This window comes from Anas platyrhynchos, chromosome 5 (genome assembly GCF_047663525.1).
Source record: "Anas platyrhynchos isolate ZD024472 breed Pekin duck chromosome 5, IASCAAS_PekinDuck_T2T, whole genome shotgun sequence".
Classification (NCBI taxonomy): Eukaryota; Metazoa; Chordata; class Aves; order Anseriformes; family Anatidae; genus Anas; species Anas platyrhynchos.
The window spans coordinates 3,546,379-3,570,953 of record NC_092591.1 but is presented as its reverse complement, the minus strand read 5'-3'; the positions used below and the strand labels follow the sequence as shown (position 1 = coordinate 3,570,953).

The 24,575-nt window shown below is 54.7% G+C and overlaps 1 protein-coding gene and 1 long non-coding RNA gene across 7 annotated transcripts in view; one reads left to right on the top strand and one right to left on the bottom strand.

Annotated features, from left to right (window-relative positions):
• Window positions 1–4,655: 4,655 nt before the first annotated feature.
• Window positions 4,656–24,575, top strand: part of FERMT2 (FERM domain containing kindlin 2) — a 43,795-nt gene continuing 23,875 nt past the window's right edge. For 2 of the 6 annotated variants that reach the window (XM_038179754.2, XM_038179753.2), the window contains exons 1-3: window positions 4,657–4,752; window positions 5,577–5,745; window positions 18,794–19,027. In XM_038179754.2, coding sequence (XP_038035682.1) covers window positions 4,687–4,752; window positions 5,577–5,745; window positions 18,794–19,027 — 469 coding nt within the window. In that variant the 5' untranslated portion in view covers window positions 4,657–4,686. Of the gene's footprint in view, window positions 4,753–5,417; window positions 5,746–18,793; window positions 19,028–24,575 lie in introns of those variants that run through there. The other 4 variants (XM_038179752.2, XM_038179755.2, XM_072038091.1 and 1 more) reach the window with 4 other exon arrangements.
• On the bottom strand, window positions 18,827–24,207 carry LOC140002558 (uncharacterized). The gene is made up of 2 exons (XR_011809395.1): window positions 24,051–24,207; window positions 18,827–21,388 (listed from the first exon to the last, which is right to left on the bottom strand). It is a non-coding gene; the product is annotated as an uncharacterized lncRNA (long non-coding RNA).

Below are 24,575 nucleotides of genomic sequence, written 5' to 3'. Positions count from 1 at the left end.
GGAGCCAGCCTCCCCGGACCGTTGGGGAGGGGAGAGCCGGGGCCGCAGAGATAAGGGGAAGCGCCGGGGCAGGGCGCGCACGGTGCCACCGGCTGCACATAGCCGGGATGGGGCCGGGCAGGGTGTGGGGTGGCTTTTCCCGTAGCCCCGCTTCCCGTCACAGCAGCTGCCCCGAAAGGCCCCCAACAGCAGCTGGGAATAATCGGTGGTGTTATTCGGGGATTTTTTTTCCCCCGCTGCGTCCCAGTAAATCAATTCCAAGCAGGCGCTTTCCACTCCGAGCTTTCCGCTCCCCGGGCAGCTCTGCAGATGATGGTGTGGGAGCCATCGGGTGAATTATTTGTGATTTTTCATTTGTTCTTGACCAGCAGCGAGGACCAGATGCTGGGTGTTTCTTCTGGCACCCCGGAGCCCCTTGCATGACATTTGGGTTTGCTCGCAGCCTCGGCTCCCCCAGATAAATTCAGCCTCCCAGCCAGAACTTTGTCCTCGTAAAGCCCGATGAATAGGAGGCCTTCTGGAGATGGAGAAAAGCCAGAACGGGAGTGACAAAGGCTCCAAAAATCTGATGGACAATAGAAAGTGGTTTTAATGTGTTATATATTATGGGAGAGGAGCTGGGGGGGAGATATTTGAACATTTGGGCTGGAGTCACCCCTTCTCTTGGGAAGTGCGAAGCACTACGGCAGTGAAGCACCCCGTGAAGCCACTTTTAGCCAAAATCTCTATGACCTGATGGATTTCTGGGTCTTCCTCATCAAAACACAGGATCTTCCACGAGGAGTTTCTAGCAAAAGGAGTTACACCGACCACCCGCAAGGTTACAGCACCTTGCGGAGCACCCAGAGGGTAACACCGGCTGAAATTTGGTGCAAACGGGCAGGGAAAGGTACAGGTGCTGGAAAAGTTGCAAAATTTGGCAATGGCCAGGTGGAAAACCTTTGCCCAGCGGCCCAGCTGGTGTAGGAGCCCCTAATAAAGAGGTGGGGGCTGGGGTCTGACCCTGGGCAAGGCAGAGGCAGATCCGTGATGAGAGCGGGGTCCTGGGCACGGTGGTTGTGAGACCAAGGAGCTGGGGGACGTTTATCAGGATGAATCTGGGATGAATTAGCTTTGGGGAGAATTTTCCAGGATTTACCCAAATTCTCCATCATGTGGATTCAAGCCAACAGCTCCCTCTGGCTAAGGCAGATGTCCAGGGGTGCTCCGGGATGTTTCAGGGACACCCAACGTCCGAGGACCCTGATTTGGGGCACGATGCCTCCTTTCTGGGAATTTTACGCTGTGGGGGCCGCTCCTGGCAGCTGGAACATCGGAAGGACACGGCCGTGTGATAGAGAAAGCCCAGAAAAAAAAGAGGGATTAATGTCAACAGGAAGCTACAGCCTGACACGGGTCGGGGAAGGAGAGCCCGGGGGGTTGTTTTGTTGCGCGGAGCTGATTGCGGAGGACGAGGCTGGGAAGCAAAAACCTCCCAGCCTGGGGCTCTGGCAGCTTGGGTGTCTCCAGTCCCTGGAAAGAAAGAGAAGATTGAGCGGATGATGAGCCCTGCAGTGGGTTTTTGGTCCTGTGGTGTGGGTGTAACAGGCTCGGGGGCACGGCGTGATGCTAGGCACGCGCGGCACGGCGAGGAGCCGCAGTTTGGTAGCTGCAGGGTGATGAACCCTGGGCTCGGCTTATCAAGGGAGGAGGTGGCTCCGGCTCGGCGTCTCTTATCAGAGAGTAGCTATCTCTGGCAAGCCAGGATTTATTCCAGCCTCAGGGGGATGTTTGGTAACCTTTGGGCACGAAGCACCGCGCCGGATGGCTGTGACAGCCTCAGCTCTTGCGCCCTGGCTTCGTCCCGTGTGTCCTTGGCCACCAGGAGGGCAGCTCTTGCTGTCTGTAGGGATGCCCACTGTGGCACCAGGATCCTTTCCCCCAAAACCCCGGCTGCATTTCCCTTGGGAGGAGAAGTGGCTCATCTCAAAGACACCAGGACCTGAGCCTGAAGACCTGCCCATGAGGGACATCGCTCCCCAAGAAGAGATGCGATGCTGCCCCGTGTGCTTGGCCCTGGGCACCACGTCCTCCTTCCCCAAGGAGGAGAAGAACTCCTGGGGATTTTTTTGACTTCTTTCATTCGGGAACAAACAATTTGGGGCTGAGCTGATGAGCCTGGCGGAAGGCTGTGGGTGAGCAAAGCAGTGGGATTGCACCAGTGGAGTTGCGTCCTCAGGGACATCAGGAAATATTGCTGGGAGCAAGCCGTGGGGATGCTTAATTGTCTTTGCAAGGTCACCAGGGGGAATTATTACAGTCTGGAAAGCCTGAACCTCCATTCTCAAGTGCTTCTTTCATTGTAAACTCAAAACTTGTCCATCCTTTTAGTGCGGGGATGCTGAATAACCCCGTGCATGCAGCAGGCGGTCGCACCTCTGCTCCGTTCCTACAAGGCGAAGCCGTGGCACAACTCCATTACCCGGCACGTATTTTTTCCAGAAAAAAAGAGAAAAGCCGTCACACGGACGTTTCCGAAATGTCACAGTCGGGGAAGAATGAATGTGGCCGGGAATAAACAAGGAAGCGGAGTTACCAGCACGTTTCCTCTGCCAGGAGCGTGACCTTCCCTCTGCTCGGAAATGGTCATTTGTGAAAAAGCGAACCCCAGCCGTGTCCTGAGGGCGCTGGGAGGAGATGGAGACACTCGGGGAAAACCACGCCGATGTTTGGACATCTCTCACCGGCTATTACGCACTGCCAGAGGCTCAAGGGCACGGGGAGAGATTTGTGCCGCTGCCCAGCCCTGCCTGCCCGTGGGCCCGTGGCTTGCTCTTGCCTGGGATTTTATTTCTCATCCTTCCAAGCCTGGCTCCACGTCCCCAGCTCTAAGAGAAGGCGCTGGGTAAGGGCACAGCGGGCTCGCAAGCACAGCATGGCACGGAGCGGCACCAACGGGGGCACAGAGTCTGTGCTGGAGCCCAAAAAGCGCCAGGGAAAAGCAGGTTCCTGAATTTCTCCTTTCTGGGGTTTTCTTTTTAAACTTTGCCCCTGTTCAGGAAGAAGCTGGGGATGGGGAGTATGGGGACCTGGGGAAGCTTTTGGGGTGATGGGGCCGAGTGCCTTGTGCCTGGTCGCACTGTGCCACAGGAGGAAATGGATTTGTCTTCACACTTGGCTTCGGGGAATTTCTCTGCTCCCGTGCCTGGATCCTGCTGCTTTTCCTGCTCCCAACACCCTGCCAAGGCACCCGAACGCACAGGGCACATTTCGGTCACCCTGGAGAAAGCCAGTCTGACCGGCTCACGCACAGCCCCGAAGCACCAAGGTGTTAAAGCGAGCCGGCTGCGACAATGGCGCACGGTTAACAATTAAAATAATCAGTTAAAAAAAAAAAAAAAGGCAAAATGAGCCTCGTAAAGAAAGGGAAGGAGCGGCTCGGCTCCACCACCAGCATCTCCGAGCTGCCCTGCTGTTGAGTCATTTCACGGGAACAGCATCCCGCTTTCGGGGAGCGGCGGGGGCAGAAGGGGCAGCGGGGCTGGGAGCCGTGCGCGGGCAGGTCTGGTGGGCATCATCCCTGCCCCGGCGGAGCAACCGCACGCTGCGGCACCTTATTTGGCTATTGCTGCTGCTCGTAGGGAGCACACGGCTCCTGCAAACAGTGGGAAGAGCCCCGGGATGCTTGGCTGCCTCTGACGCAAGAGCCCAGCGGCTGCATTTTTGACCTTGCTTCGCGGCTCGGCCGAGCATTGGAGACGAGGCCGCCCGCCTCCGCGCACACCCCCGCCGCGGGTGGGAAGGGGAGCCCCGGGGACGGCGTCCCCCCTGCCACCGAGGCTGGGGAAAAAAAACTCCGGGAAGGGTTTTTGGGGGCAGGAGGAACCGGTGCAGTCAGCTGGACTGGAACAATGCGGCTTCACCGGGGGCGTGTTGCATTGCATCAGCTAGGGAGCTCGGCCAAAACGCTGGAGCAGAGTAACCCTTTCTGTTTATTGCCCTATTGTTTGACAGGGGAATAACACCGAGATACGAGCTGTACTCTTACGGGATGGCTTTGCCCTGCCTTCCCAGGCCGTCCCCAACACAGGGTGTGCTCAGCTTCCAGCCTCAGGGGGAAGAAATGGGGTTATGTTGGCAGGGACTGAGGCTCCGGGAGGATTTTGGGGGTAGGCCACTGTTACCTAATTCCCCTCCAGCAGCATCGGCCACCTTAGCCTAAATCCTCCATGGTCTTTGTGTGCGAAACCCGGCTCAGGGAAGCCTTTATTAATGCTTATAGGAAAGTGGAGGAGCAGCCCTTGATAAATACCTCCAAGAAAACAACAAGAGGGGGAAGCTGGGGAGCCCCCATCATCGAAACCGTGACCTTTTAGTGCCCACCACCACGACAAAGCCCCGGCTGCCGTTCGTGGCGTGGGACACGGGAGCGGCACACGTGGAAATTGAGGGCAGAGGCCACTGCGAGGGGCTGGGGTCAGCGGGATGGGGCTGCCCAGTGCCCACCGTGGGTCACATCCTGCCCACCGTGGGCCTCGCATCGCCGCTCCTCCCGCGCGCAACCTTCTCAGGAAGCCCGGCTGCCGTGGCGGGACGTATGTATCACTGGGTGGAGAGCCACAGGAAGCGGATAATCACTTTTTTTTTCTGTGTCCGTGCTGGTTCAGGCTCTCCTTTACCCACAGCTCCCATCCCTGAGGCTCGCAGATGCTGAGGATGGAGGGAGGCAGCGCGGCGGCGGGCACAGCGCGGGCCGAAGGCGGCGATGCCCAGGTACAGCTCGGCACGGGGCGAGGCGTTTCGGGGCTGGCTGGCTGTGCTGCGGGGCTGGGGGCTTAGAAAAGTGGGGATACCCCGGTGTTAGGGGGTGTGTGTGCTTGGAGGGGCGTGCTGAGCATCCTGTGCTGAGCCGTGCCATGCTGTGCCATGTTGTGCCATGCTGTGCCATGTCGTGCCATGCTGTGCCGTGCTGTGCCATTAAGTGACGTGCCATGCTGTGCCATGCTGTGCTATTAAGTGCTATGCTGTGCCATGTCGTGCCATGTCGTGCCATGCTGTGCCATGTTTTGCCATGCTGTGCCATGTTTTGCCATGCTGTGCCACGCTGTGCCACGCTGTGCCACGTTGTGCCATGCTGTGCCATGCTGTGCCATGTTGTGCCATGTTTTGCCGTGCTGTGCCATGTTTTGCCATGCCGTGCCGTGCCGTTTGGAGCCGTGCCGTGCCATGCCATGCCGTGCCGTGCCGATCCGAGCCGCTCCGAGCCGTGCCGAGTCCCGGATGTTGGAGCGGGGCCCCCCTTGCGCTCCGTTGCGCTCCGTCCTTCGCTTCCATAAAAGGCCAAGGGGCCCGACAGCGCGGGGCGCGTTTTTCCTTTAATTATTATCCCCCTCCAACTCCTCCTCCTCCTCCTCCTCCTCCTCCTCCTCCTCCTCCTCCTGCTGCCCGCCCCTTCTCCCGTGCGGCCCCGCAGGCAGCGGCTCGGCGTCCCCCCCCCTCCCCTTTCCCCATCCCCTCCGTGCGCCCCCCCTGCAGCTCGCTCCCAGCCGCTCCGAGCCGAGCCGAGCGGTGCTGAGCGGGGCTGGCTGGCGGCGCAGGAGGCCGTGGCCATGGCGCTGGACGGGATCCGCATGCCGGACGGCTGCTACGCGGATGGGACGTGGGAGCTGAGCGTCCATGTCACCGACCTGGGCCGCGATGTCACCCTGCGGGTCACCGGCGAGATCCACATCGGCGGCGTCATGCTGCGCCTCGTCGAGAAGCTGGGTGAGTCCTTGTCCCGGCACCCAGCACCCTGCCCCAGCTCCCAGCACCCTGTCCTGGCACCCAGCACCCTGCCCCAGCTCCCAGGACTTTGGCACAGTGCTGTGCTTTAGCACCCAGCACCCTGCTTGCACCCAGCACCCAGCACCCTGTCTGTGCCCAGCACCCCATGGCCAGCACCCCAGCACCCTGCCCCAGCTCCCAGGGCTGTGCTTAAGCACCCAGCACCCTGCCCATGCCCAGCACCCTGTGTCCGGCACCCTGCCTGTGTCTGGCACCCAGCACCCGACGCCCTGTGTATGGCCAGCACCCCATGGCCAGCACCCCAGCACTCTGTCCCGGCACCCTACACCCTGCCCCAGCTCCCAGGGCTCTGCCACAGTGCTGTGCTTTAGCACCCAGCACCCTGCCTGTGTCCAGCACCCTATGTCCAGCACCCCAGCACCCTTTCCTAGCTCCCAGGACTCTGCCACATTGCTGTGCTTTAGCACCCAGCACCCTGCCCATGCCCAGCACCCAGCACCCTGTCCATATCCAGCACCCCGTGCCCAGCACCGTGCTTGCATCTGGCACCCAGCACCCAGCCTCTATCCAGCCCCCAGCACCCTATGTCCGGCACCCAGCCTATTTCCAGCACCCATCCTGCACCCAGCACCCAGCCTGTATCCAGTGCCCAGCACCCTGCCTATGTCCAGCACCCCGTACCCTGCCCACACCTAGCACCCAGCACCCAGCACCCTGTCCCAGCCTCTGCTTGAGCACCCAGCACCCTGCCCCACGTCCCAGCACCCCATCCCAGCCCTCCGAGCACCCCGGGGTGCCCCTCTCCCCTCTGAGCACCACCCAGCCCCCTGGGGCCCCGAGGGGTACCCGGCGGCACCCACGCTCTGCCCCGTTCCGCCCCGGGGCCGCTGCTTCGAGCAAAAGGGGACTTTGCGTGGGGCCGGGAGACATCGTCATTTATGGGTGGGTTTTGTGCGAGTGCGCCTTCTCCGGCTGACAGAAAGGATTTAATTCGAAAAGCCAGCATGGGGCGGAACGGGGCAGTGCGTTTGCACGGTCAGCACTGGAAAAGTTGGCCTTGCTCCACGCGCGGTGCCGCTTTGGGCGAGGAAAGCGCCTTTGAGCTGATTTGGGGCAGCCTGGCTTTTGGGGCCAACAAAAGGGGCCGGGAGCCCCGCGGTGTCCGGTGGCCTTGAGCTCGCACCTGGACAAAGAGCCCGTTTGTCTGGGGCATGTGAAAACCAGCATCTGAAGGCGGCGGGGCTGGCGGGCTACGAGCTTTTGTGCGCTCTCCGTGGGCGCCTTCGCGGCCCGGCATCCCCAAAAGCCACTTGGTGCCGGCCCCAGCCCTCGCTCCGGGGACAGCCTCGTAGCGGCTCCTCTTTGTATCGGCTCCTTACGGCTTGCCTGTGTTTACCCAGCAGTGTTGTTCGGGCTGATTACTGTAATTGCTCAAATAAAATATTAATTTGGAGTTGCCGGCGCATGCCTGTGGCTGTGGGAGTAGCGGCGCTGTCAGCTGCTGGTCCTGCAGGTCCTGCTTCCATGCGAAGCGTGGCTTTAAAAACACCATCTTACACCCTGCTCGGCCTCCCGATTTATCAATTATCGGGAGCTAAAGGAAGCAAGAGACATAAATGTGCTCGCTTCAAAAGGAAGCAAACCTTCGCATCAAAGGGTCTCGTGCGCGAGGCAGCCTTGACTCAGAAAACTCATTTATTTTTGTTGGTTTTACGCTGGAGCTGCAGAAAGATCCGCCGAAGCTGGGCCAAGCGCTGGGGCAAGCACAAAAAAAAAAAAAGAGAAAAATGTCATGGGCTTTCTAGAAATGATAAAAATGGGCCCCCGGATGGAGAAGTGCTGCCCCCCTGGGCCCTGCTGCTCGTGGCTGACGTCGTGCCGCGGGGACGCCTGGCGCGCAGGGGCTCGGCGCGTGCAGGGGGACGAAGCCCAGCGAGGGCTTAAATTAGCTCCTGACGCAAGGCGTCCCCCCGCGAAGAGCTCGCCAGGCTCCTCTCCTCCCGTTAAATTAGGCATTGTATTATGGGGAAGGAATGCTGGCCCTCGGCCCCGCGCGGGAGCTGTGCGTGCGGCGGTCGCGGTGCGCGGGGCCCGCGGACCCTCAGGGTGCCCCTTCCCTCTCCCCTCGCCTTCCCCACGTGTGGTCACCTCCCTTCCACCTCGTTTCCATCCTCATAATTTGTATTGCTCTGCTCTGAAGCCAGCCACTTGATTGGGGTCGTTCCTGGGGAGCAGGATGGATGCTGTCCCCTCGCCCTCCTGCGCCCTTTCTCCTCCAGATGCATCTTCGCCGTGTCAGACCCCTCTCCCTGCACTTTCAACCCATCCCTCCCTCCCCGCTGCTGCTCTTTAATTTTTTTAACAGCTCCCAGCATTAAAAAAATGTTTTCCAAAGGTCATATTTTGCACCCTCTAAGTTCTAGGGACACTTCCTAAAAGCCACGTTTCCCGCAGCTCTGGGATCCCCCTGGCAGATGGATGTGGGATCGGTGCCGTGGGCATGGCTTTGCCTGCTGCATCCTTTGGGATGAGGCTCCTGGGGGCTCCCTGCTGCTTGTGGGGCAGGGCAAGGTGATTTGGGGGAGTTTTGCTGAAATTTAGGGCATCGTTTGGGATCGTGAGCAGACTGGCCCTGCTGTAGGGTGCTGGCAGAGGTGTAGGGTGGTGGCTTTAAGCGTCGGGTATCAGTGACCCCTGTGCCTTCAGCCCTTGCCAGCACAGAGCCTGCAATTTGGGGAGTTTACAATTAAAACCCAGCCCTAATGCAGATTGGAAAAACCCCAAGCAGCAGGCAGGGATCTGGTTACTCAAGTGAATTGCAGTGACCTGCTCGCTCCCTGTTATTTATCACCCTGCCGGATTAAGCCACTTGGTTAATTGAGATGTCCCTTGTGTTTGGCACGGCCGACCTCTGAAAAATAGGCAAAAAATGCTGAGGTTTCAAGAGCAGGAGGATTTAATTGGTCACCTATAAAGGTACGGGGTAAAATCCCAGTTACAGGGTAGGGAATGTGCTATTAATCCTGTCCATGCCATGGTAAAGTGCAGCGCATCCCAAACTGGGCCGGGTTATTATTATTGTTATTATTATTGTTATTATTATTGTCATTATTATTGTTATTATCATCATTATTTTTATTATTATATATTTATACTTAATAAGGTTTTAAGAGCTGGCTTCACTGTAGAGTTTTCCAGTTTTGCAGAAGGCGTTTGGTGAAGTTTGGAGCACGAAGCGACCTGTTCCAAATCGCGAGCAGGGCTCCGTGCTGGAAACCCGTGGTGCTCACCCAGGGGTTTTTAGGAATCCTGCCACTATTGACTTCCAAACAAAAAAAAACGCGGCTTAAAATCACTGCGAGCGGAGGAAGGAAGGAAGTGAGCAGAGGTTATTGTTGTTGTCAACTCCGGGCTGTTTTAAACATACCCGACTAAAAACTTGCTTTTTTTTTTGGAGCGGGCCTGGGAGGAGCTTTCTGGGATACACAGCACAAGGGGGATGGCGTTCGGTGGGTGCCATAGAGTAAAAGACGAGGGGGAAAAAACAAGGTCTGGCAGATGAATGGGTGAAGACAGGTGACCTAAATGTGCACTGGTGGGATGCCAAAGCCTGGGGACGAAGCTGCCCAGCGCCGTGAGGGGACCACCAGGGACCCCTCAGCTTGATGTGGGCACGGGACCCATGGCAGAGTGAGCCCCTGCCCCAACAGAGCACCTGACAGCAGCGATGGCAGCCTCCAAGTCTGTGTTTTTTTTTGGCAATGTGGGTCTCTGGTGATGGCCTGGGGGGTCTGTGCCAGGCTCTCTGCCCCCTCTGCTGTCCTGTTCCCCAGGTGCGTCGCCACAAAGGGCTGGCTCTCACCTGAACACCGGGGCTGGGGAGCTGGCACATGCAAATTTTGGGTGTTTTTTTTGCTGTTGGCGTAGCACACGCAGCTTTTTCTTCCGCTGCTTTCAGCCTGCAGATGTGTCTGGGATTCATCAGGAGCCCCGGGGGCTCTGTTCCCAATCGAATGGGCTCTGCCCGAGCGATCTCGCCAGTGACTTCAGCCCCGCTCTGTAGGAAGAGTGAATGAAAAATCATCGTGCTCGCCACGTAAGGGCTCTTCCTTAATGGAACCCTTACGGGGCCATGAATAAAACGCCAAGGAAGTGCAGCAGCATCGATTCCGAGTTCGGTGCCTGAGGTTTTGCAGCGCTGACAAATGCGCCGAGCCCTGGTGAGACCGGCCGTGGAGATCGTTGGCCTCGAAACGGGCTCTGTAAAACTGCTCAAGGCTGTGTAAAAAAAATTACAGAGTGCCTGCACCGTGCTGTTCTGCAGACACGAGGCAGGGTGAGCCTGTGGGGCCGTCCTGCAGGTGCCTCGCTCTTTTTGCCTGGTGCCTGCAGCGTGGCCGGGGCGTTTCTCAGCCGTGCCGTGAGGATGCCAGCTGAGCATCTTCATCCGCGAGGGCTGCGGGTGCTCGTCTGGCCATCAGCTGTCGGTCGAGGCGAGGAGGAAATTCTGCTTCCAAAGCAGTGCTCAAATCATCCCTCTCTTGCTTTTCAAGTGCGTGGTGTTTGCAGAGGGCTGTGAGTCCCGGGCAGTGCGCCGGGAGGCTTGCGAGGAGGTGATGGTGGTGGTGGTGGTGGTGGTGGTGGTGGTGGTGACCACCAAGGGCAGCTCGTGCTGGGCAGGGGGTGCTCCTCGAGTGCCCAGCAGCAGCCACCTTCTGGAAAATGTCATCCTGGGCTTCCCAGCAGCTGGGAACGTGATGGGAGGGGACGTGGTGGGATGCTGGCACGGAGCTGCTCCAGCAACAGGCTGTACCCAGTGGGGATGCTCCCGCTCCAGCAGCATCTTCAGGGAGACCTCTGGAGCTGCTGGCTCTGCTTTTCCATATCTCTCCATGATTAATATCTTCGCTATTGACCTATGCTGAATCCTCCTCCCTTGGGTAACACATTTTTCCTGGCGTGCCAGAGCGATATGCAGGCAGCCCGTTAATCAGAGGCCGCACGCGTTGCTCCGCGCGGGGCAGGCTCCTCGCTTTGCATCCAGCGTCTGACTCCAGGAAGCTTCTACGTAGGCACACAACAAAATCGCAGGATCGTGGCTCAAATAATGTCCTCTTTGTTAGCACGGGCGGAATATTCATCGGCGCTGCCAGTGAGCGGAGGAATTCGGGGCGGGGGTAGGTAAAAGCCGCACGCAGCTCCAAGCCGCCGTCACGGCGATCAGCGTTTCTGCCCCGAGTGGCGATGGCTCTTGGGGAGCCAAAACCAAAACAAAATCTATTTTTGCAGTAATTTCCTCTCCCGTGTGTTTGTTCTTTGTCCAAATAGCGGCGCGGAAAAGCAAGCAAGGAGCCCGCGTGGAGAAGCAGCCGTCCTCCACCTGGGGCCGCGGCGGAAAATTCCCGCGGGCTCGCGCCGTGCCGGGGATGCCGGGGGGGCTTTTCCCCTTCCAGACCCCCAGATCAGGCTGGGAAGAGCCCAGCCTTGCAATACGGAGCCCGGTCGGAGGGGAAGCGGCGGCGGCGTTCCTGCGGTGCCAGGGTTTGTCCGACCACAGACAGGAAATTGTTGGGTTCGCCGCTCAGACCCAGCCCAAATCAGCCGCTTCCTCTCCACACTTTGTCAGGTTTCGCTTTGACGTAACGCGGGGGGAAGCTGGCGAGGGGAGCTGCTCGACACGCTGACGTCGGATGGAGCTGGAATGAAAGCACTGGCACATTCGCACACTTCCCTTTTAGTTGTGTGTTTTCATTGTTTTGTTTTGGTTTTTTGTTTTTTTTTTTTCTTGTCTTCGAAGCGTGCGCCCTGGCAAAGCAGGGCCTCGTGTGGGGCCAGACGAAGAGCAAGGAATGATGCTGGAGTGGAGGAACGGGACAGTTTTTAAGGGATGGTGCCTGGCAGAAAGGATTATGGCTGGTGCCTGAAGCCCCAGCACAAAAAGGGTGGGGATCCGTGCCCCGAAATGCAGCCGTGCCATCCGGCACCCCTGCAAGAGCAGCTTTCCGCGGCACGGCACGTGCCAAAATGCACGTGGGGATTCATAGCACAAGCTGCGACCACAGCGGCTTCTAACCCTTGTTCTCTGGGTATGGGAGGGGAGAAAAGGTGTGCGGGCAGCGACATGAACTTCTGGGTGCGGGGAGTGTTTGCCAAGTTGGGAAAGAGCAGAGGGAGTGTTTGCGCTGCAAACTTCGGCCGTTTCAACATCGCCGATTGCACAGCCGCTGCGCGCCCGTGGTTTGTGTCTTCGGGGGATTTATTTTTTGGTGGTGGCTTTTCGTACAGATGAGGCAAAGGAGGGAGATTTACAGCGCTCACCGAGCTCTTGGCACACCGAGTTTATCCCAGGTCCAAGCCTGGACGTGCTTTGGGGGGAAAAAGTCTCGTTCTGCTCAGATGCCCACTTTGGCCACCTGGGAAGGAGATGAATTTCTTCCTCTCCTTCTGAGATGGTGGCTGAGGGCTTAGAAGGGGCAGAAGAGCAAAATCAAAAGGTCTCAGCTGGCAGGACTCAGCTCTGAGCGTTCTTGCTGGCTTTCAGGGTTTTTATTTGTTACAACGTGGAAAAACACCGAGATCCCCAAATTCCTGCTTGATGGGGAAATGAGGAACGTGAGCCACATTGCAGTAACTTCATTTTCTTGGCCAGGCTTGGTTCTTGCACAGGACTCTGGTTTGGGTTCACCAGCCTGGAGCTTCCATGGGGGAGAGCTGCTGGGAAAGGGGAAGAAAGCGCTCGGCAAGCCAGAGGAAAGCTTTTCCAACTTCTTCTTTGTTCCAGGGAACCCTGCAGCTCAGCTTCTCATGCATTCGCCCCGTTTGCAGCACGTTTGCAGCAGGTCCGAGTGCAGGTGGCACCTCGTGGCCCTTCAAACATTAACCCGTGCCTGGGAGCAGTGCGCTGCTGAAAACGACTTCTCTCCAGATTCAGCTGGCTCCAGCGCCCCGCAGCCCTCCAGTTCCCTGGAAAATAGGGCTGAAAGCAGGCAGCGGGTCCGGAGCGATATTCGGAGGGCTGCAGGCGCACGAGCAGTTGCGTAAACCTTCGTTTTTTACAACCTTGGCTGGCTTTTAGCTTGCAAAACAGCCAGACGGCAACCTGAACTTCGTCTTGCCAATTATTACATTTCAAATCTCCGACCAACCAATTATCCAGGCTGTCTCGCTGCTTGGGTTCTTTTATTTCCCCCTCCTCCCTGCAGATAGATAGATGTGCTTTTGGAAGCCGTAATCGCCGAAGCTCCAAATTCAATTAGAAAGTCTGCGCTCTCCAAAATCACCTGGGAAGAGCGATGTCGCTGTCTCGCCGAGCTGCCCGTCCTCGCTGGTAACACGCAGAGTTTTGCTGGGAGCAGCCAGGCCCCGGGGCGAGCGATCTGGTGGCTTTTGTGCCTTCCAGGTGGCTCGCCCAGCGGCCAGCAGGAGCCACGAGCTCAGGAGCTGGGAGCCCTTTAGGAGGCTGCAGCGTGGAAATAAAAAGAAACGTAACCTTTCCCATTGATCAGATTATCCGTAATATTTCTGCAGACGTTATTACACATATTTCTGCAGAAATTATTGTGAATAATGGCACAGTGACTCCTGCAGAAATAAAAAATAATGATAATAAATAGAACTGTTTTTTTTTCCAGCGTTTTGCCGTGCGCTGTGGCTGTTGCACAGCTCACTTTGCAGGGGGTGAAGCTGTTATCACCCAAAAACCGGCGCTCAGCATCGTAGTGGGGCTGAGCCTTCAAAAACAGCTCAGGAAATTGAGGCTGCCTGCTCAGCCCTCCTTTATCTGCCCCGTGCAAGGTCCCCTGGCTCGGGTAGCAAGCACGGTTTCATTCCTGCCTTTCTGGCACGAATTGCACCTCGGGGGCTGAGTCAGGATTGCGCACCGCTGGCATCGTCACCCCCCCCGGGTGCTTGTCCCTTTGTGTCCCCGCAGGGCTCCCTGATGAAGTGGTTTTCTTTCCTTCCTTCCTCTGCTGCTCTGTTTCCGTGCGATGCTTCCTATTTCGTGCTGGGTGAATCATGTAAACCCTAATCGAGTTTGCTTCCAGCTCTCGTGGTGCCGTCCGCCGCGGCGAGCTTGGCGAGGGGGTGGCGTGCTTGGCGAGGGGGGTGCCATGGAGGGGAGAGCACTCTGCTAAATCAGGGTGTGAAGACCCTGTTAAAAATATTTAAAAGTAAAAATCCATCCTTGCTTTCCTGAATTTCCTCCCTGAGAAAAATGAGCAATCCAAACCGCTGCTGGTGTAGGGGATTTAAGGGAGCCTGCGGGACGCACGTGCGCCTGGTGCGGGGTACCTGGGAGTGATGGGGTCACGCTGAGCTTTCCTGGGGGGCTTCCTGGTGTTCCCCCTGGGTTGTTTGCCTCGGGGGCAGGTGCCATACGCTCGGCTCAGAGCTTGTGGGGCCGCCAGCCCGTGCTTTATACCTTTTGTAGGATGGCCCCAAATGCTGCAGGTGAGCAGCGAGGGAGATCGCTGCCGCCGGGGCCGGAGGAGGAGGGATCCGGGCGCTCGCAGCGCAAGTGCCGTGGCATCTTAATGAATTAAATTTCCAAGTGCTGGCTGAGTAATCCTATTACCGCTGAAAAGAGCTTCCTTCCTAGAGTTTACTTTAGAGCAGAGGCAACTTTCACGCTCGCCGGCAGTCGTCCTGCTGGCCGGGGCTGTGCGCGGTCACCTTGGGGTGCTGGTGGGGGCTCAGGTGTGTGCCAGGGACAAGGGCTCAGAGCTTTGGCCCCATGATTTTGGAAAACCAGTTGGTAGAGAGCTCCTTTTTCTTTGTGGGCCACCAAACAGGGCCGAGCAGTGAGAAACCCAACATTTCGTGGGTGCTTCGCCAGGAGGTGCTGAGCTTTTGGGTAGCAGGAGGGTCAAAAACTGCATTATTTTGGCCAGCTCATCAGTGCATCAGTCAACATCTGCCACGTCGAGGTGTGGGCATGTGCCTGTTCTGGATCTCACACAGCTTTTTTTTTTTTTTCTTTTTTTTTTTTTTAACAAGTCAAGCTATTTTTCATGCAAGAAATGTTTTCCTTACATTTAAATTCCCCATTTCATTTAAAACCCCAAAACCCTCAAAACTGTCCCGACAAATAGATGGTGCCCGGGACGGTGACCCTGTCACCCAGCAGCAACCAGCAGCACTTCTGTGTGACCCGAGATGAATGCACCAGCTCCGTTTGTGCATATTTCTTCCATGATTGTCTCAAAAGGAGTGGCTTTGGCATGTGGGGAGGAATCCGGGTGTTCAGAGGTCAGCGCGAGCAGCGACGCGGCGGTGGCGTGTCCCACCCCATAGGGAACGATATGGGTACATAGATTTATAGGGTATGGGCATGTACATAGCTGGATCTGTAGTTATATTTAATGTGTGTGCATGGATGTAGAGATGGCTGAATGTGGTGTATGTATATATACACACCCAGATAAACATTTAATGGATATATGGATAAATATCCATATATGTATACATGGATAAATATATCTATGGGTGTATATATATATGCACAGTGCCTGTGCATGTCTATATACCTGGAATCCCTGAATTTACCCATATATATATATTTATTTATTCATTTATTTATTTACCCATATATATATATTTACCCATATATATATATTTACCCATATATATATATTTACTCATATATATGTATATATTTCCCATATATGTATATGCACAGTGTGCATGTCTGTATACCTAAAATCTCTGCATTTACCCATATTATATATGGGTATATACATATATATGAGTAAATATATATATATATATATGGCTGTGTATATATTTATATGGGTAAAAATATATATATATGGGTATATATAAAAATGGGTAAAAAAATAAATGAATAAATAAATATAGCTATATGGGTTAATGGAGAGGTTCCAGGTATCTAGACATGCACAGACACTGAGCAAATAACGTCATGACCAAGGCACTGGTTGGAGCTGACCCCCAGTAGGGCTCGTGGCTGCCAAACCCTTCTTATTCCTGCTCCCCTGCTGCCTCTGCCCTGCTCCGTGCACTGGAGCAGCCCATAAAGTGCACCAAGTATGCATGCTTTGAAGCATTTCTCTTATTTCCCCCGGCGCAGCAGCCGGGCAGTGCCTTTTACACCCCCTGCAGCCGGCTCACCCGGCGGCACCGCGTGGCCCCGGGTTCCTCCGCAGGAATTCTTCATCCCCATGGGGTCACGGCCAAAACCCTGCAGTGCCTGGAGAGCCTCCGGCCGCTCCCTGTGGCTTGCGAGCACCTTATCAGCTCCTGCTGGAGCCCAAAGGTGCTCCAGTCCCACGGCTGCCTCTCGAGCCGTCTGTTCCATGGGTGGTGTCTGCATTTCTGTTTTTTTTTTTCAATGAGGTGTGTATTGCACGTTAAGCTGAAAAAAAATCAAAAAACCACACAAAATCTGACTCTCATCTGTCTTCTTGCATCTGTATGAGAGCATTCTTCTCCTTGGAAAGCCTGAAAGTTGTTCTCCGCGGTGGATTACCAAGCACAAAAGCCACTTTGGGGAGTGGAAGTGCTCGGGTTGTGAGTTGGTTGCAGTCCTTGCACCGTATCTTAAGTATATAACATTTAATAATAATATATACTTTCTTAGTATAACATATATATATAGCATTTATTATATATACATTTATTGTATATACACACAGCTAGATATGTTTTATATGTGTGTGGAGATACAACATCCATGTACATGCAGATATCTCTGTGTGCATAGATGATATAAATGCGCCCCTGTCTGGTTTACGTGCATAATATATCAAAATAATGCATAATATATCAAAATATTGATCATAATACTGATTTATTTTATATCAGTGTGGATATTCGTACCTACACATATGGATACAGGCAGGAGTCGTGCTCAGAGGACTTGAATTTGCTGCTCTACGGGTCGTTGCTTATAACTAAAAAATAATTAAATAATAATTTAAAATAATTAAATAATAATTAAAATAATTAAGTAACACTTAAAAATACTTAAAAATACTTAAAAATAATTTAAAAATGAACAGGAGGCTCTGTTTTCCCTGCCCACCTACTCTTTTTAATAATTCCCAACCCAAATCTCAGCCCTGCGGGGCTTGGCCAACTGTAGGGAGGGGAGGAGGAGGCACCTCCGTGCCGAAGGTCCTGCCCGGGCTCCTGGCTTACAGGAGGAGGGCTCCCTCCTCAATGGGGGATATCCCAAAATACCGAGGCGAAGGCGGTGTTTATGTAACACCGGGGTCTTGTATACTACTGCGAGTAAGTCATAAGCTCGCGGGGAGCCTGCCAAGGAGCGCTCAGGCTGCTGGAGAGCAGGGAGGTCGGCCCAGGTGATCTTTAAAAGGCTCTTCCAACCCAAATCGTGCTATGAAGTAAGGTGTTGGTAAACCTCCTGGTATCCCACCCGCCCAGGATCCTTCGTTATTTCGCATTACACCAAAATTTGGCTTCATTGGGAAGTGTTTAATTGGTGATTGTGCGTGCGTGCATCCGGCTGTGCAACAGCGACTGCAGAATTAAAAAGTCCTTCTCGTGCACCTCGGTGATGAAAGGTTATTTTCTGCTCCACGAATCCTGGCTGTGAAATCGGCAGCAGCTTTGGGATTAAAAATCTGCAAATGCAACCGTGCCGGGCGAGCAGGTGCGGTGCGACCGCGGCAAGGCGCCGGCGTGAATTTAGCACTTGGGATATTGAAGGTTAAAAGCAGGTTTTGGAGCAGCCCTGCCCCTCGTATCGGATGTCTTGGTCCTCGCAGAGGTCTCTGCAGCTGTCTGGGTGATTAGGGATGCTTCTTGGACGTGCAGGATGGTCTGAGCTGGTTTTTGGGGCGAGCAGCACCAGCTCCTCTGTGCGTAACAGCCCCCGGGGGCACTCACCAACCTCAGGGCACAGCCAGCATCTCACTGTTAATTTGTTAATTGCTCTCAGCCCAGAGGAGGATGCTGTGCATGCTCACGCCGTGGCCTGAGAGGTTAACCTGCAGCCTAAACCTAAATCCTGTCCTTTTAGGCACAAGTTAGAGATTCAAAACACGTTTCTTTTTCCTCCCCCAGGCTTCCCGTGCCAACCTGCTCAGCTTCCAGTAGGGCAGGAGTTGGACTTGCTTACCAAAGTCCATTGTAATGATTTCTCGGATTTTTCTGAGAGTAGCCAAAGCTTGTGCAAGTTTGCATGCTTTTCTATATTTGGTTTTGTTTAATTTGATTCTACAAAGCTGTTGAAAAGTCTCGCCAAACAGTTCGGCTTTCTGGCTGCGTGACCATGCCATCTCACCAGAATTTACGCGGAAAAAGCTTCTGCTTCAGATCCCACGCGGGTTTTCCTCGGTGATCCCGCAGTCGAGATCCCGTTGTGACTTATTTTCTGCGGCGTGAGTCCTGGATATGAAATTAGCAGCGTAAAATAAAAAATGGGAATAAAAATGGGAATAAAAATCCGCAAATAAAACAAATCCTCTGCGCTTAGTGTGCCCATAACTTGTCCTGGCGAAACGCATCTGCCCCCTTCTTGCCTTCCTCCTGCCCCGGCGGGTGCTGATGTGACATCTGCCACTGCCATGGCATGGGGGAAAATGTCCTTTTTGGGGTGGTCGGCTCCAAAATCCCACTATTACCTGCTGGCGAGGCAGTAGCTGTTTGTGTTTCTCCCCATTGGCACCGCAATGTTGGTGCCTGGGCAGTTTTCGGAGATGCGCTGCGGGATTGGCAAGGGGAGAGCATGGCACGGGCTGGGTGTTAGTGGGAGAGGGGAAAATATCACAGAGTGGCTGGGAAAATCCCTCCTGGGGATAGTGCTGGGTTGTTAGGGAGCCCTTTGGTGTCCCAGCCATCGGGCTTGGTGATCCATGGATTTATTGTGTGTTTTTCACAAAACAAAAAAAAAAAAAAAAGGGATCACCAAAACGACTCAGACCCCTCGGTCTGATGGCGTTTCGGTGCGTCTCGGTTGACGCCTCCGAATTTCTGCCTTGATATCTTTTGAGGGTTTGTTCTGGTCCTGTTTTTAACTGGCTCAACGGGGTCTTTGTTGCAGATGTCAAGAAGGACTGGTCGGACCACGCGCTGTGGTGGGAGAAGAAGAAGACGTGGCTCCTGAAAACTCACTGGACGCTGGACAAGTACGGGATCCAGGCTGACGCCAAGCTGCAGTTCACGCCGCAGCACAAGCTGCTCCGCCTGCAGCTGCCCAACATGAAGTACGTGAAGGTGAAGGTCAACTTCTCGGACAGGGTCTTCAAGGCTGTTTCCGACATCTGCAAAACCTTCAGTAAGTATCAGACTTTTGGGTTCGGCTTCCCCTGCTCTGTGTTTAAGCTGGTGGTGTTGGGTCCTCGTTTTTTTATTTTTTTTTTTTTTTCTGCAAATTTACGCGCTATATGGCAAACAAAGCCTGCAATGGGACGTCTTCCAGATGCGTGGTTCTTTTCCAGAGGAAAATCGTATTAGAGGTTCAGTGATGATGCTCTGCTATAAAACTGTCTGGTGGAGGGAAGGGAGCGATTCTTCCTCCTTCCTCCCCAACTCCTCCTTCCTCTGCTTCCCTTGGTAAAATCTCCCTCCAAAATACACGGTGCTTGTCCAAGGCTTACTACCTCCAAGCATCTCCTTTTACCCATTTCCCCAGGTTTCCCCCCTCAAAACCTGGGCATGACCTTTTCGCTTCTCCCAAACGCGAGGGGCAGCCTCCCCTCCTAAAGGATGCGCTGCGAGCCGAGCCCTGGCGTAGTAAAATCTATTTCTGCTCTCCCCAAACGCCTCTGGTTACTCTTGGCTGACCCAATTATTTCACGGAGCAGGAAGGGGCCGGCTGGGAGCGGGCTGTTAGGACGTGGCCCCCGTGCCTAAGCCGATATATATATAGCCAGTGATGGAGCCTGATAGGGCTCTTCTCCGCTCTTTCTTTCCTGTTTTGTTTTTGGGCTTTTCCTTTGGATAAATATTGGGAAGATTCTGCTTAAAAATAGAAAAGCCTTAGCCAGCGTGATGGCCGAGCGGCTTCAGCGTCCTCCCACGTCTCCCGGTGCCGTTTTCAGTACCTTGAAGGCAGAGGGGTCACAAGCGGCGGCTTTGCTGCTGCCCAATCTCCCCAGCAGTGTGAGTCACGTCAGGAAATTCTGGTAGAGTTAATCACGTAACGGGAGAGCTCGCAGAGCAGGCAGAACCTTAAATGGGCCTGCAGCGGCGATTTATTTAACTCCAGGGCTCTCCGCGTATTTATGAGCAAACCGAGAGGATAATGCTAATATTTAAAGATGTGCAAGGGGAGGGGGAAAAGCTGCTCAGAGGGCTGCAGCTGAGCTCTTTGCAGCAGGCTTTGCAGCACATCGCAGGCATTTTTGGCTTTCCCTTTGGGGCACCCAAAGCTCTGGGCTAAAAGTGCCCTTTTGGGGGGAGGAACGAAAGCAGGATTTGGCTGCAAGCCCCGTTCTTCTTTCCATGCCTTACCCCAGCCCGAGCCCTTTGCCGATGGATGGATGGATGGATGGAAACTGCGAGGCTGAGTGCAGCGATTAAATCTTGTTTAGCCCTTCTCGTGGTGTTTACTGGAAGCCAGATGTTCGGCAGGGCTGCGGGGAAGGCGGCCGCGGTCGGCGTGGGGAAAGAGGGGGCTGGGGCTGGAGGCTCTTCCCTGCTCCACGGAGATTTGGGATGCCTCTATATCCATATATAATACAGTTTCATAGGTAGATAGCTCAAATATAGAATTTTTAACATAAATCAGATATAAATATCTGAGATATATGGATGTATATATATATATAGGAACCAAAACCCTGCCCGTTTCCCTTTTTCTCCTCTCGGGGTCTTGCAGACCCTGATATAAAGAGGTAATCCCTGCCCTAAGAGCACAACTCCTTCCTCTAAAAACCCCTTGATTTCTAAAATTACAGTCCGTTGTGGCCTGAGCCAGTGTCCGGCAGAGAGAATTGTGTTTGGGAACTGCTCGCGTTTCAGCTCTGTTTGCTGCCTTTGCCCCCGGAGCATTTAATTACATACTTCAGTAATTTTAACATATGGCATGATTAAGGAGTAATTGTAAGTAATTCCTCGTGTCACCAGGACTCTAGCTGGTTGCAGCTATAAAACACCCTACAGACAAGCAAGGATCACACTTAGGCATATTATTTAGGTTGTGCCTTTTCTTATATTCACTTTAAATTACAGAATGTGACAAACTTTAGGGTTAACAACCCAAAAAGCTTGGCAATTCCTGGAAGAAGATTCCCCGTGCGACCCTGTTCGTTGTGCATGTGTTTTCCAGCCCGTGGGCAGCTGTTTTTTTGGGATCCCGAGGGCTGTAGAGATGTCTGAGCTCTGTGGGGAGAAGACCTGGGCTGGAGGATGCTGCAGCCAGGGCGCATCCTCTGGTTGGAGCGGGGTGGCTTGAGAAATTATATTTCTTCTGCAGAGGTGTGGTATTTGCGGTGCCGCAGCCCTACGTGAAGGTTTTGCAATGTGAAGGTTCTGCAATTTGTGTAAAATGAGGGAGGGATGGGGAAGGAGGGAGGCTGCTGTTTCCTAAAGCTGCCCGGTGCGTCTGTCTGGTGCGCAAGGCTCTTCGGGCTTGGAAGTGGCTTTTGGCCAAGTGGTGCCTGAGACTTCATATTTCTGTCAGGGGCTGAATTTCCTGCAAAAGGCGGACGGGGAATTCAGGTTAGAGCGATAGCAGATGAGGAATGCTGCCGGAGCCCTGTGGAGGGAAATTGCGAGTCAGAGCATCCTCTGATGGGACCGCGTTACCAAACCTGCTTCTTTTTGGACCTGGCGGCGAGGTTGCTGCCTTTCTGCATCCCTCTTAATTAAAACGAGGGCATTATTGCAACCCAGCCGTGACAGGTTTCCATCCCTGGCAGGGCTACAGCTCAAGCTGTCGTCTCCTTGAGCACAGCAGGCATGTCATGTCACCCTTGGGATTTCTTCCTAAAGTCTGTAATCTCGTGCAGATGGAAATTATTGTGGAGAGCAGCCGGGGCTCTCCTGGGGCAGCCCGGAGGTGGATGTGGGAAGATGCTGGAGCCTCTCGCACATCCCCCCCCCCCGGTGCTTGTGGAGGTCGTGTGAAGCCGGAAAACTCTCCCCCATTCCCAGTGGCTGGGCTGCAGCCCCTCGATTCCCACAGCAGCCGATGGGGAGGGTCAGGGGGTGACGGAGGATGGAAGCAGGAGAAGCAGAGCGGGGAGGAGGATGGAGCGGGCAGCCCTGGCCCAAAGGCTGGCCCTGGCTGCCTGCCCGGGCAGCGGGAGGACAAGCTTTGATCTGCTATTAAAGACCACAGAAAGAGAAAGTAAAACTTCCCTTTTTTTTTTGTTCGGGGACGAGCAGGGTGCCGCGGGCTGGGGACGTGGTGCCGCTTACGGGTGTCCCACATGTCCCCCTCCCGTTTGTCCTGCCCTGGAGGCTTTCCTGCCCTGCAGACAGCACATCAAATCTAGAAATGCGACTTGACGTGGCTGCAGTTCAGCACTCAACTGGTGTGGGTGGGAATATCTCCACCGGAGAGGTCTGGGGAGGTGGGGGATGCGGCTGAACGCACAGAGCTGGCGGTGCCCGCACGTGTCGCTGCTCATCCCGAACTACAGGCAGAGAAATCCTCCCCTCCTCCCCAACTTCGTGTGATTGCAGGGCAGAGGATGCTTTGCGTCTGCTCCTGCCATCGTGCTGCTTCCTTGCAGGCTCCCCTTGCTGCTGCTGCTGCTCCCTGTAGGTTTTTTTTTTCCATGTATCCTGGGAGCAGCGATGGACTCCAGGCAGGATGCGCTGCTGCTGGCAGGGCACGTGGGAGAGGAAAAGCAAACAGAGCCTGAAGTGTGAAGGTTTTTTTTTTTTTCCCATGCTTTTGCGTTTCCTGCCCCAGCAGTGCTGCTTCTCTCAGGGAAGTAGCGAGTGTCCTGGGAGCCTCAGGATGAGGGAAAGTTGCTGCGAGCCAAGATGGTGGCAGCCGGCGCTGGTGGGAGCACCAGGAGGAGGACGGGTGCCCGAGCCAGGAGGATGCTGCCCTGGGAGGAAGAGCTGCTCTGTATGGATCTCCCAAACACGTTACTGCTCCTTCCCTTGTCCCCTCTGAGGCTGTGCAGGACCCAAGGAAGTTCCTCCAGGTTGTCTTTCCCTGCTGAGGCATCTCCCCCAGCTCCTCCAGCCTCATCACCAGGGATCTTCGTGGGAATTAATCGCCTGGTTTGGAAACAAAATCCATGGATGGAGCACCTGTGTTAAGCAGCAGCACCCATTTGGGTCCAGCCCCTGGGGACACCAAGAATTTGGGAGCCCTCTTGCTCCGGGAAGGCTCACCCAGTCCTGGGGAGCTCATGGGGCCGAGGATGGGGCCGGGGAGTCCCCGTTGCCTCCCTTTGCCTCTCCCTGCCCCAAAATAGCAGAAGAACACGACTGACGGGAAGGCGACAGCCGATCCTCCTCGCTTCTCCTCCAGCAACCCGAGACGAGGTGGCGGTGGCATTTGGGAGCTGTGTGATGCAAGCCCGAGCGAGGCGACACCGTCCGGCAGTCTAGACGCTGAATCTGACCCTACCTTTTTTTTTTTTTTTTTTTTTTCTTCCCCCTCTCTTTATAAATGGTCTCTCCTCCAGTACAGAATGTCCTCTGCCTTCCGAAGTATTTGTAATATTTCCACGCCCTCCGTCGCCAAAAAAACTTCTATAAAAAGCTGCTATTTTTGCAAAACTGCAACCCCGCTGGCACTCCGAGATGCATAGCTTCCCAGGGCTTCGCCCGGCTTCGTTAGCACGCCGGCACGGCTGGGGGCAGCTGGAGTTAAATGCAGAAAGGTCTTGGAGCAGAGCACGGGACATGGGGACAGTCACTCACCCTTGTAAAATTGCTCCCCGTTGCAAATTGTGAGGGTGCAGCCCCATGGCAGGATGTGTCCTGCTGCCACCCGCTCTGCCTCTCACCATTTGCACCCCGAAATCTTCCTTCAGGTTCCTCTTTGCTGGAAGATCGCCTTCGATCTCCTCTTTAAACCTTTTTATCTCCCCTCACGCCCCGCTGGAGAACAAAGCAGTGCTTCTCCTAAAATACTGGGGCTGAAGTGGGGTCCTGGTAAATGCAGGGGAGTGTTTGGGGGTGGCACCAGCTCTGTCCTGGGGCGGTGTGGGGATGCTCAGCAGCACCACGAGGATGCTTGGAGGCACCGTGCACGTCCCAGCGCAGGGACAGAGCCGGCCAAGCAGTGAGGCAGGGTTTGCTGCCTCCTGCTACCACGAGCAGAGGTTTGGCAGTAGCGCAGCTATTTCTAAATATGTCTAGGGGATGGGTGTGGAAGGAAATCTTACCATTTAGAGAGTCTGCCAAATTGCAATGTACTCAGCTTTTTAAATTGGGAGGCCCCGAGTGTGCCGCTGCCAACTTCTTCATTTCGCTCTTTTCCTCTTTTATTGCTTTCCTATACTCATCCGCAGCTGTGCTGGGGGATCCAGACGAACACCAGAAACCGGGCTGCGAGAGGAGCAACGCGATGGAATCGCAAAGTGACCGAAATGGAAAAAAATACTCCCCCTTTCCTCCCCTCCCCTCCCGCCGCCGTCCCCGTTCTGCCTGTCGAGTAACATCACTTCGTATGTCACTGCGTGAGTCAGTGAATTTTTTCATCCTTACTCTTCTGTTGACAGAGACCCTTTAAATAGCCTTCCATCCTGAAGACATTAGGAGGTGCTGGCAGACCCGGTCCCACCACCTTCCCCAGGATTATTCTCCCTCTGATGGCTCTTTATGGCCCGATGCAGAGGCTCTAAGTGGATTTATTCTCTTGTTCGTGGCACTTAATCTAATGAGGTTAATTGGACTTCAGCTGCAGTTCA